Below are 12,981 nucleotides of genomic sequence, written 5' to 3' on the forward strand. Positions count from 1 at the left end.
TAATTCTTAAAGGGGCCGCACATTGGATGGAGAGTGAACTTCTGATGACATTGCCAACATTTGCATTGCTACCACGCTAGCAAATTGTTGTTGTGACATGAAAGGGAAACCGTTTTGATGCACGTTTATATCACTTAAGTTTATATCACAGTCAAGGTAATACAAAATGTTTTGCGACAAAATCCTTAGGACATTTACACCAATATAATCTATAATGTGAGAAATATGTGTGTGTGCGTGTATGTTTGGGTGTGTGTGTGTGTATGTTTGTGTGTGTCTGTGCAAGTTTTATAGTGGCATTTTAGGACATGATTATTTAACGATTAGCTCCAGGACCGGGCATTGTGCAAAGATGTAATTTTTCAGGTGTCCATTTCGGAACCCATCATGCGGGTCTGCGTTTGACGTTGTTTGGATAAGCTTCCAGATCCCAAAAATATTTTTTCATGATTGATCCCTTTCAGCCATGTTGAGTAGAATACAGTTGATGAAAATGCTAATGTTAAAGTGGTAGAGAAATGCAAATAAATTGTGGAATGCATGGTATTTTGCCTCTTAATGCCTGCAATGCAATGAAGAAAACTATGACAGCAATAGAGTAAGGTGAGCAGTGCTGACTGCTGGCATAACATTGAATCAGCTTCTTTCAAAGGATTTTCTTGAGGCATGAAATGCTGGCTAGTTAACAGAAAAACAATATCAAGTGGACACTTTATTCAGTATAGATCAGTGCATTTTGTTACATGAATTAATGTGTTTATTGATGCAAAAACTCTGCCTGCACATTGCAAATGTGCACAAACTGCTGTTAAACTAACACCAAATCAACTAACCAATATAATAGCCACTATTTGCATCACAGGCATGGGTATTGCACTATCTATAGTTCCAAGAATCTGTGTGTCTGTGTCTTTGTGCCACCAAATCAACAAAGCAACATCTTAATCACTGGCTGTTTAAAACAAGAACATTTTTCATACCACTTTAGCTTCCTTGTCGGTTTATTTATATGAGTCAAAGATATAGTGAGCCACAAGCAACAGGAACAATGTTCTTACGAATTAACCTCCTCAGTCAGTTGTCTGGTCTTTATGTGAAAGCGATATAGAAAATACAATACTAAAGAGCACTGCATAGCACAAAGGAAAAAAAACACAAATGTTAATGTAAACATAGCAAACATCCCTTAGGCAGAACTGTACATGTATGATGAGTTATGCCTACAATTATGATAACTGACTCAATAATTGTGCATGTAATGACGTATGTGATAAACTAAATGTATCGATGTTTATGGGGGTAAGACAATTTATCAGAGAACCAATATGATACATTTTGATTAACATAACATAAGCAATTGATAATGTAGGAAACAGCAGACATCTCTAGGCTACATAAAATGTGCACAACTGCACCAGAGCATTGGCTGTTTGTGTATGTGTCACCTACTTCATCACAGGCACTGTGCATTATCTATAGTTCCATGACTTTGTGTTTTGTGTGTCTCACTGACATCTTAATCACTGACTGCATCATGGGCACTGTGCACTAGTTGAGACAAAGATAAAACATTAGCACTAAAATGTCTTACAAAAACAAGAATATAAAAAACGCTGCTAAACACATTTAATTGAAATAGCTACTGTACATCAAGCTTGAGCACCTAACAAGCATCAAATACAGTATTTTAAACACACCACACACCAATTATTGGTATTACCAATAATGCTAACAATTGTTAGCATTATTGATAATCCTGTAAGGGTCATTGAAAACACTAATCTTAGTCTAGAATTGGAGGCATTAAAAGCAAAATTATAACACAGAAATTACACAATCCAAAAGAGATATGAGTAACAGCCTGACATATAGCAAAGCATCTGTCCAGTTGCTCAATCTTGATTAAATTGCCTAATAGAGCCCACTCAGTGGGAACCATTGGCTTTCTGAGACAGTGTGTTTAAAGGAAAATCAGTTGATTGTGTCTGCTGTCCAGTCTCTTGAGGGGTGGGGGTGAATATATAGTGTCCTCGTTTTTTAAAATGGTGCTTCACGACCATGATTATGATGATCATTAAGAACAAAATGAGTAAGATGATCATAATGTAATACAGTGTGTCACTGGAGGGTTCTGCAGCGGAAGGGAGAGAGTGATGAAGAAAAGAGTCAAGATTATGTATAGGCATCCTGCCAGGTGTCATTAATTGTGAACAATTTAATCCATTTAATTTAAAGGGGCTTTGTAATTGAAATGATCATGACTATCAGGAATGGCATCATTAAACGAAGGATTTCTGTGCTTCCATTACATGATGCATAGTTATATTTATTACCTTTCATCATCACTGTCACTGTGATCATTCTGGTCATTTTCCCAACTCTATTCGTGGCAGTGCAGCTGTAGCTCCCAGTGTTGGTCGACGTGGCTCCTGTGATTCTGACAGTGCTCTGGCGCCCCCCAGTGGTCACATTTACATTTCCCGCAGCGTCATCGTAGGTCCACTCCAGTTTAGGAGGAGGGTTTCCCTCAGCGCTGCAGACCAGAGACTCATCACCTCCCTCAGACAACTCCAGCGTGTCCTCTCCTGGCAGGAACTCAGGGGCATCTGAGGGGAGAAGAGCAGCTGTTAAACCTCTCGGAGCTGTGCGACTGTAAAATGCCAGACAAGGCTAAACGGAAGCACAGTTCAAATATTGGCAGGCGGCTATTTCAATTCTCAAATGTGTCTTTTCAGCTCCAATGACTCATTCGCAGCCTTCATGCATTAGCAGAGAACTTTTGGAGCCTCAAATCACATACACAAGATGTTGACATCCATTTTAAGATAAGAAGTTCCATGTTTGTTGATTGCTGAGACGTTGTACTCCCCGCTATCTTTCCTGGTCAGACGCACAGGTAAATCTACTTCTTTCCCATCTTTCCTCCAGATAATCGTAGGTGCCGGCATCCCTCCAGCTGAACAAGTGAGGTTGTGATTTTTACCCTCTTCCCCTTCATAGTGAACAGGGCAGATCAACTCAGGGGCATCTGTAAAGGATAAGGATGGACATGTTCGTGTTAAATAATAAGTAGGCCATAGAGACCATGTATCAGATGTAATTTACATGTACATTCAAACACAACATGCAGAGAAAGGACACATTTGCGGGTTTCACAAGAACTAATGCACTGTAAGTATTGCTTTCAGTGTGATTAGGCCAAGCACAGAGCAGTTAGTCGAAGCGAAGCTTGAAAAAAAGCGTCTTGAGACGTTGATGTAATACATGTATTTACATATACTGTATGCCATTCACTTACATTCCACTGTGATGGTGACCGTAGAGTTGACAGCGCCATGGTCATTGGTGGCTGTAAAGACATATTCCCCCGAGTTCCTCCTGGTCAGGCGCTCAGAGCTGTTTAGCAGTCTCCCATGCAGGTACCACTGAACATGGGGACGAGGATTCCCATCGGCTGCACAGATATTCATGTCCAGGCTGAATGTGTGCTCCTTACCAGCAAAACTGTTTGGACACTTGCGGATCACTGGCTTATCTGTGAATTGAAAGAATGTTTTAAGTAAATGAGATACAAGCAACGCACACTGTGTAATTCTGTTTTGGGAATGACTAATCGCAGGGCAGGTCTAAAATCTGCATCAAGGGAAATTGGGTCACATATCTTTAAGATAAAAATGAAGGGAATTTTTCAGCAAATGAGATACGTCCAAATACAAGCGACACGCTGTTTAATTCTGTTTGGGGAATTAGCAATCAAAGAGCAGATCAAGGGAGATTGGAAAAAATAACACAATCAATTACGATTATTAAATGTGTAATAAGAGACTCACAGAACACGGTTAGGTTGAAATCTGAATCAATAGCAGAAGGATGTGGTCCCTCTGGTCCCAGGTTCAGCTGAGCCTCACATCTGTACAGTGCTCCGTCATCTTCTCTACTTGGGGTGATGGTGAGGATAGCTGACTTATTCACCGGTGTCTTACGGTTTCATTTCCTTTGTACCAGGTCACAGTGAGTTTCCGGACAGGAGCAACATTGAGGACGTCACACTGCAGCTTGTACTCTGTCCCTTCCACCATTGGTCCAGTGTGGTTCAGAGGAGAGATGGACACAACGTCTGGAAGTTCTGTAAATACATTTGAGTCACAAAGAAACATTTGGGGCGATGTTGACCTCATTACTAGACCAGAATTTGGCATGTAATATTGGGTGCACAATACAAATTTTGTATTACACCAATCAAACCCCTCTCCTGTGAAATTGGACAATTACCTTACTACAGATAGAGTATGCACATCAGGGCACATTTGTTCCCTTTCTGTTACACAAGGGACTGTGGTTCTTGCCAGAAAATACTCACGGTATAGAGTGACCCAAAGTGTCTCTGTATGCTGATCTCCATTCTTGAGATTGATGAAGCACTTTGGACTTGCATCCCAGTCTTTCAAGCTCTCTACTGTCCACATGACCCATGTGACGTTGTCAACCAAGCCTGTGGCTCCATCAGATGCTTCCCAGCCCATGCCTTCAGGGTCTGCTACCGATGTGCTGCAGTTGACTGAAACTGAGTCTCCATACCTCACCCCCAATCTGGAAGGGTTCATCTCCAGAGGATATAGGCTAGTTGTACCTACTGTGGTAGAAGAGGATAGTGTATTAGTCAATTTGTTTTTAACACAAATATTTGATTGCCAATTTGCAGCAAAGCTAAAACGAACCTCATGTGTTGTTCAAAAGACAATATCGCCCTCCTCTGGCACTAAACAAAAGTTTGTTCAAAGTCTCGATCTTCTTCTGCCTCACAACGCGAACAAAGAGCGTAGCCTATTCCTCACGCAATTAATTCATACCCCCCCGGATTATGAAATACTCACAGTGCACTAACATATTATGATGTTCTGATGTATTAACAGGAGAAGGATGTGGTCCCTTTTCAATAGAATACGTTGATGATGTGTTGGAATATTGTGGTCCCTCTGGTCCCAGGTTCAGCTGAGCCTCACATCTGTACAGTGCTCCGTCATCTTCTCTACTTGGGGTGATGGTGAGGATAGATGACTTATTCACTGGTGTATTACTCTGGTCACCATAAGAGTCTGTCTTTATGGTTTCATTTCCTTTGTACCAGGTCACAGTGAGGTTCTGGACAGGAGCAACATTGAGGACGTCACACTGCAGCTGGTACTCTGTCCCTTCCACCATTGGTCCAGTGTGGTTCAGAGGAGAGATGGACACAACGTCTGGAAGTTCTGAGGTGGAAAAAAAAAAATTGTTGTCATTGTTCCCTTGTCATGTATCATTTATTGCTAAGTCTTTCCTATCTTCAAGTCAATACTTACTGTAAATTATCAATGTGAGTTTTGTACTGCACCAACTTGTTTTATTGAACGATATGTTGCACTGGGGCTGTGGATCCCAGCTTAATAAATTATCCACTTTCCAGATGACAAACTGTACATATTCTATTGAGGTGCTTCCTTCAGTAGCCACCCAATGGATCCCATCAGAGATTTCTAAGGTACTGCAGTTGACTTGGACTGAGTCACCATGTTTCACAACCAACTCATCCGGTTCCAGAGTGAGATAGTTCCTCTCAGAGGGGCATTTTCCACCTGACGCTGTTGAAACATTGTGGCACATTACATTCTTATTCTTATTTATATTCTTAAATTAGTAGTAGTAGAAGTGTAGTTTCACAGTAGCTTTTACAAAGAACAACAATAGGGTCAGACAGGACATGGGTCTACTTTGATGAGCACAGTGCATTCTACTGCTGACTTTTTACACTATATTTACACTGTTACCAACTCCAACTAAGTGAAACCATGCTAAACCACAATCCTCCCCATGCATATCAGAGGCTTTTCTTGAACTCAAACTTCCGTTTGAGTTCCGCTTTTCTTGAACTCAAACTTCCGTCAAACTCAAACTTCCTCCTGTTCTTCCGTTAACCGTTCTAGTGTTAATCACATCATCTAACACCTACCACTCCCATTAGAATAGCATAACACATCTACTAAAAGGATCCGCCATTTCACCATATGCTTACACTTTGTTATTCATTTGGTATATTTTGTTAGCATTTTAGTTTGTTTATTAACTTTTACATTAAGTCATTTAGCAGACGCTTTTATCCAAAGCGACTTACAAGAGAGAGCTTTACAAAAAGTGCATAGGTCAATGATCTTAAACAACGAGAGAGCCCCAGAAACATTGCGGGTAGGCAAAACATGAAGCATACGTTGTGAAAAGACAAATTTCAATTACACTTTTGAATTTAGTTTGTGAGTTTATAGTTTGTCTCTGCTCTGTCTCATCACAGCCTAATCTCAGTTTTATAAACTTTTCAATTTTATAAACAATTCTGTGGATGCTCAACCATTGTGGGGTGTACATATTTGTGTTACTCACCCAACGTTTGCGGATGCTATGGATTCCAAACTTTATTGGGTTTTGAAAACAAACTACAAATATTACAATATCGGTAAACTACCCTCCAATTTCCACCTGGCTGTAAAATAGTGTTTAAAAATTAAAATGGGGTTGTAATAGCATTGTGCAGGTTCCCAGAAGCCATTTTGGAGTTTAACACACCACAAAGAGTGCAAGGTTTGACAAAAGCAGGAGACATTCAGACAGGCAGGAAGACAGACTGGATGTTCTTGGAAATATTTTGTGATGGATTTTAGGCCACGCAGTGGAGGACCACTGGTGAGAACATAGTTACTATTACGTTAAAGAAAAGACAAAACATGTATTTGCTATGTGGTAAACCTTAACCACAACTAACAACATATACATAACATCATACTGTGTATAAACCATTATGTCCACACCATAGTTCTTACTTACCGATGTGTAACAGCCCGATCACGAGGGAGACCAACATGCTATGCTGTAGGATCATATTGATGCTCAGATAATCAATGCTTTAATGGAGGGAATGGATGGGGGTGTTGACAAGAGGATGCTCCTGGCTGTTAATAGAACCACCTGGTTCCTTGCTTAGTTCTGATAGTAGAGACCTAGTACCTGTTACTATACCTTACTGGCATACGCTGTCCCGTCTGTGTGAAGGAGAAAATGAAATTGAACATAGAAAGTCTGACCTCAAAAAGGAAATAGAGGCAAAGAGGATGCCGCTAACCACAGTCAGTCACAAGTTGCATCGACCAAACAGACCACTCCCATCCTGTAGATGGATCTTTTTTATTTAAAAAAATGCAATGCAGAAAATATGAGTGTTGGGTCATGTACATGTGACTTAAAAAAAACAATACTCTTGTTCGTGTTTCTGCCACCAAGTTCTAAAACAAATGTACTGTCTATTCATATTGCCCTTATTGGTATGTATGTACAATATGTACAACCAAATCACCAAAGCAGGTTTTGCTAGACAAACAATTTAAATACCAGTCATTCTCACTGTTATCATCCATTGGCAAGCATCTAAACATTTTACCTTCAACACTCACATCAGCGTCTGATCTGAAATGATGGCCGATAACGTATATAGAATGTTTCCTCTTTAAAATGTGTTTTTAAAGTGTTTCAACATAGATGGTGCAAAGTGAAACTTCTGAAATACAGTACACATGCTCACACACTGGACACTCAGCTGCATTTCTTCATCACCTGCCTATGGACAGGCAGTGGGTTATGTAGGTTTGATCATCATGGTGACTTTCTTTAGGGAGTAGGAGCCCCCGTGGAACTCTGTCCAGTACACTCCGTCCTGGTAGCGGCTCCGGTAGTGCCCGCCTCGATACCAGACTCCATTCAGATTGGAGTGGGCACACATGTGATACCACCAGCCCCCTTTCTGGTAGTGTGCACAGTTTCCTGGTAAGGACAGAGAGGAAACAGACTGATGAAACCAAAGCAGCCTTTTTAAAAGGAGCCGTTTCTGCCTCCACTCTTCTACAAACCACAATTACCACCGTGTACAGTTTATTTCGACGTGACGTTGCCATGGGATATCTTTCGAGCGCACTATTTCGAATATCTTCAAAATAAACAATACAATAAAGAAAAGAAAGTGTCTAAGGCAGCTTTACCGGAGTAGCCGTCCTTGTCCCGGTCCAGAGTGGTGAATGCCCTGTTGTTGTGCCAGGAGAGAGAGTCCCCAGCATTGCCACTGTAATCTCCTAGTCTCAGACGGTACCAATCAGTCTCTGGCTCCAGGTGGAAACTGCTGTACTCAGCAAACACGTGCCGGCCCTGCCAGTCCTCCATGGCCACCCGTAGCTTGTAGTGGGCCTGTTTGGTCAGCCAGTACAGGTGCTCTAGTCCTAGCCAGTACTCTCCATCCAGGTTTCCAAAGCCTTGCTGGTGTAGAAGGATACAAATGCTTATAGGATTGAAGTCAGCGGAGTCTGTCATAAGGATTCCTCCGGAAACCTATTGTATTTTTTGGTATTCTTCTTATTCTAGTAACCTATTTAGGTTTAACTCAAGATCTACCAAATAGATTTTGTGTATGAAACACCAGGCCATGACTTACACCAAGAATGGCACACATTTGACCTTAGGGGGCGCCACAGGCCACACCCAAATGTCTAGGTCATGTTTGTAAAAGTAGCATTTTGACAATATTGTGAGACTGCGTTGGACACTGCATAGTCCCATTCACGTTAGTCACTGAGTGTTCTGACACATTCACCCTGTCCAAGTGTTATAGTGCCTGTGGCTGAGTTTTCTAGAATCTGAAATCTTGAGGATGTCAAATCAAGTCTCAATGCATCCAGACTTTAAGAATTCTGCAGGTTGAGATGCTTTGATGATTCGTTTGTCAGCAGTTAGGTCTAACCCTCTAACATGTCAATTTTACAATATTTTGCTCATTTAAGGAGGAATCTGCCATTGCTGCTTGCAATTTACTTTTTATTCTTTATTCCTAAGATTATTTAAGCTTGTGGGTAGTTTTGAGTCTTTGAGTATTACAGCCCACAAGCATTTCAGAAGTTTAATGCCTATATCATTTTGATTGCAAGCAACCCAGACTTGATGTAACTTTCGATTAGATTTGAAGAGAACTGTATTGATCCCTGAGGACACGGCAGTATTGAATAGAAATAACAGTACAAATGTCTACAGCTAAAACAAGTTTGCACCAAACTCATAAAAAATGAATCTAATTTCATCACGTACAATGACCTGAAATGAGAATCAAATGGGGGGAGCGGGGGGGGGGGGGGGAGATTACATCTAATCTAGCCTTCCTACTCCTAAACAGTATGGCGGCCAACGGGTGATCACCTTATACTGCTCCCAGTTTCTGAAGAAGTTGACCGATCCGTCCTGTCTCCTCTGGATGACGGTCCAGCCGCCCTGGGCCTGGGCCTGCTCGCACCACGCCTGCAGGAGACGGTTGGCACTCTGTGGGCGCAGCAGATAGATCCCACTGGTGGCCTCGCCTGAGTCCAAAGCATGCTGGCAGTCCCGCCAGGGACCTGGGGAACACACATTGTACAACGGCGTGATCTACAAAGGCTGTCGGTGGAGTGGCGTGTGGGGGAGCAGGGTGCATAGTAGACAGGGGTCTGGAATTCGGTTTGTTTTAAAGCCAACAAGGTCGCAAACACACACCAGGCTTGAGCGCTGCCTCTGTTCATTTGTTTACTGCAGAGGAATTTTTCCCAACACATGTTGTGTGTCTCCTGTCACTCTAAAGATACCGCATGTAGGCCTAGAGCATGGACACAGAATGTCTTGAACCCAACACATTAATCCTCATGAGAGTCTCCTCTTTCCCATACGACGAGATCAAGGGTCAACCACACCATACTCACAAATACAAGTAAGATCTTTCATTGTACATCGTTCTGAAGACTAGTTATCACAACACACTAAGTGATTTGGGATCACTTTGCAGCTTCTAATTACAGTAGCTGCTCGGGTGGACCTTGTCTATCAAATGTACCACACACTCATCCAAATGGTCTGCCCTGTAATCTAGGACATTCCAGCTGAGCAAACAAAGGAGCACTGTAGAAGTTAGTAATTCAAGGTTCCATAGCATTACCCTAGAGTGGGCTGTGATTAGTGTGTGTGTGACAGTGAGAGAGAGAGAGAGAGAGAGAGAGAGAGAGAGAGAGAGAGAGAGAGAGAGAGAGAGAGAGAGAGAGAGAGAGAGAGAGAGAGAGAGAGAGAGAGAGAGAGAGAGAGAGAGAGAGAGAGAGAGAATGAGTGTTTGTTTTAACAAAACCCCTTCTCTCATCTAACGATAACAGCTGGCACTCTGGAAACATTGTTTAAGCATTCCCAGAGAGATAGCACTCCTATCAGCCGGTCACTGACTCCTTGAGGTTCTGGAGAGTTATATTGCACTGTCAAAACTGACAGTGTAACATACACTCGCTCTGGTTGCTGTCAGAGTTCACTGATATCGAATTGGTGAAAAGATAATCTAAAAAGGAGTCGGCCACTAAAATGTAAACGATGCAGGATGAAGACATGCTCTGTTACCTTTCACACCCTGCCCTAAACAGGAAAGCACTGTTAAACTGTAGGCTTCTACTATGCAACACATGTCTGCAGTTCTGTACCTGGGGTCTTGGTGACAGGAAAGCTGATGAAAGTGGGTTCTGTGGAGACACTGGGCATATTGGTGGGGAGAACGTTGGTCTCCTGGGACTGTTCCTTCTGTAGGGGAGGGGCACCCTGGTCTCTTTGAACATTGTTAGTCATTTGGTTGGGAGCAGAGCTGTCATTGAGCTGGGGTCTTGTGGGCGGAGAGGTCACCTGTCCGAATAAAACAGGAACACAAGTGTCCATCATTGCTAAAGCTGAATTCATGTTGAGACGACTTCTTGATGTGACAAATGCAAATGCATCCCTCACCTGAAGGGGCGGAGTTATGTCTTTGGTCCGAAACTGCTTCTCCAAATGGGCGATGAGCTGGCTCTGGTTGACCATCATGGACGTCAGGACTCCATACTTCTTCTCCAGCTCCCTGTAGCTGCTGGATACCTGCAGAACCTGTGGGTGACCCACCACGATGCCAGACAGACAGCAAGAAAGAGGGAGTGGAGTGAATGGGTTCGGGTAAGCCCGGTGTGCACGTTTCCAGAGATGAGGAGAAGCAACATATCGAGGAGCACTACTCTCTGCTTACCTGCGTCGTGGCATTGAGCAGTAGGCTTTCTAGCCTTTGCTGCTCCCACGCCTGGTCCTTTTTGTGGATGACCTCATGCAGTAGCTGGGCATAAAGCTGGGTGATGCGGGCGTTCATGCTGCTGCTCTCCTTTCGCAGCGCCCTCAGTTCGGTGACCAGGGCCCCCTCCTGCTCCAGTTGCCCCTGCAGCTTCTCCAGCTGCCCCTGCTGCCGACTCAGCGCTGCCCGCAGCGCCGCCAACTCGGTGTGGTTGGCACCGGCAGACTCTGTGTTCACACATAGGGCCCCCTTGAGCTTCTGCTGGGGAACGATGAAGGTGTACGAGCAGCGGCCCGGCTTTGTTTCGGACGAGCGAGGCTTCTGAGGACTCCCCCCATGGACGTCTTCCTTCTGCCCCCCCACCTCGGACAGGACCAGACCGAGGGTTAGGAAGAGAGTCAGGCCAAAGCTCAGCGGATTCTCCATCTATTTGTTCAACTTTTAAGCTGTGTCTGTCCGGGAAAGAAACGTCCTTCGGTTAGGGATTAAGTAACAATAGGGTTAGTCCATCCTATGCTTATGACATATAGACCATTAACAGCATTCTTTGGGGCAGCCAGAGCTGCATCTTAAAAAATCACCAGATGTTCTTCTGGAAGGTGAGAACACATTTTAGGGTTTGGTCCTGGCTGGAGATCATTAGCAAGTAAACACCAGAGGTAAAGTAATCAGCATAAATGGCCAATGTCAATATACCTCCATCCACTGGTCAACACAATCCTCTCAGACTCAACTCACACCCATCAGAACAACCATAGTCAACGCCATAAAGACCATTAACACCACACCATATTGGTCTTAACACCATATATGCAGCAGACATTCTTCAATGAAAACATTATTTATAACTAAATTATTTGTGTTTCTTTATCGACAAAACACGCTGAAACCTCCAATTATTAAGTATTTAGAACACATACAATCAAACATATAATTACATTAATAACTTATTCTAGCAAACAATCTAACATTTCCCCCAAAAAGATACAGCTCCATCTGTCTTGGCATGTTTGCTGTACCACCGTTCCAATTAACATGAGGAGCAATTGTCACTCAAACAAGCTAATGTAACTTACCACAATTCTGATCACAAGCATACAACAAGGCAGTAGGTTGGAAGACTGTCTTGTTTTCAAATGACAAGTCAGGTATTCTTATTGTGAAAAAGTACCACTTCTTCCGAAATATTAAATCCTTTTCAGTGAATGGTTCACAGTCAAGCTAACCTGCTCGTTCCCTTAGACGCAGACAGGCAGACTCACAACACTGAGAATGAAAAAGGGCAGAGACATGCAGTTAAACTGAGATTTCTAACAACATAAATACCTCCCCTTCAATACATCCCTGTCACAGGACCTCCAAACAAAAAGGGCATAATTACGAACTACCCTAAGGACACCCCCTTCCAAGTGCCTATGGCCCTACCCTAAAGACAACCCCTCTGAAGTGCCTATGGCCCCAGCTGCCTCTCTATGGCCCTCCTCACCCTTTGTCTTCCTTTTGCTATTCTGGCTGATAGTGTGACACATTAAGCAGTTTTTCAGAGGACAGTCTGTTAACTCATTCAGCATGGTAATATATTAGTATCCGGTAATATATTAGTATCAGGTGTGATTGTATGTGATAACCAATAATCCACTTTCAAGAAAATGGAGCTGGAGGCTGGGGTAAACAAATAACCAAAAACCGGTTGATGGTCCTACTATCAGCAGCTATTTCCCTGAGCTATGGGAAGGTACCGTATGAGTATGAATGAGAGCAGTGACCAGCTTCTTTCCACATAGTCATTGAGTCAAACTTCTGAGTGCTGAATAGGAACCATTAAA

General features: G+C 42.8%; 2 protein-coding genes across 2 annotated transcripts; both read right to left on the minus strand.

Annotated features, from left to right (window-relative positions):
- Window positions 1–734: 734 nt before the first annotated feature.
- icam5 (intercellular adhesion molecule 5) lies at window positions 735–7,067 on the minus strand. Its single transcript, XM_062450069.1, is given in 10 exon segments — window positions 735–2,131; window positions 2,334–2,606; window positions 2,801–3,028; window positions 3,299–3,535; window positions 3,831–3,983; window positions 3,986–4,126; window positions 4,361–4,633; window positions 4,875–5,249; window positions 5,340–5,618; window positions 6,853–7,067. Coding segments are annotated over 10 exon segments (2,220 nt in total). The 5' UTR covers window positions 6,908–7,067; the 3' UTR covers window positions 735–1,925.
- A 126-nt stretch (window positions 7,068–7,193) lies between these two features.
- angptl6 (angiopoietin-like 6) lies at window positions 7,194–12,655 on the minus strand. Its single transcript, XM_062483056.1, has 7 exons — window positions 12,232–12,655; window positions 11,117–11,607; window positions 10,843–10,980; window positions 10,548–10,743; window positions 9,259–9,452; window positions 8,058–8,328; window positions 7,194–7,842 (listed from the first exon to the last, which is right to left on the minus strand). Exons 2-7 carry the CDS (start codon window positions 11,579–11,581, stop codon window positions 7,658–7,660), a joined length of 1,449 nt encoding a protein of 482 aa, XP_062339040.1. The 5' UTR covers window positions 11,582–11,607; window positions 12,232–12,655; the 3' UTR covers window positions 7,194–7,657.
- Between the last annotated feature and the right edge of the window lie 326 nt (window positions 12,656–12,981).

The sequence above is a fragment of the Osmerus eperlanus genome, chromosome 2 (genome assembly GCF_963692335.1).
Source record: "Osmerus eperlanus chromosome 2, fOsmEpe2.1, whole genome shotgun sequence".
In the NCBI taxonomy this organism is placed as follows: domain Eukaryota; kingdom Metazoa; phylum Chordata; class Actinopteri; order Osmeriformes; family Osmeridae; genus Osmerus; species Osmerus eperlanus.

Coding starts and splice junctions, on each gene's coding strand:
- angptl6 (XM_062483056.1), bottom strand. CDS start 11,581: ATGGAGAATCCGCTGAGCTTTGGCCTGACTCTCTTCCTAACCCTCGGT. Junction 10,981..11,116: donor TGCTCAATGCCACGACGCAG/GTAAGCAGAGAG, acceptor GGTCACCCACAG/GTTCTGCAGGTATCCAGCAG. Junction 8,329..9,258: donor GAAACTGGGAGCAGTATAAG/GTGATCACCCGT, acceptor CTTCTACACCAG/CAAGGCTTTGGAAACCTGGA.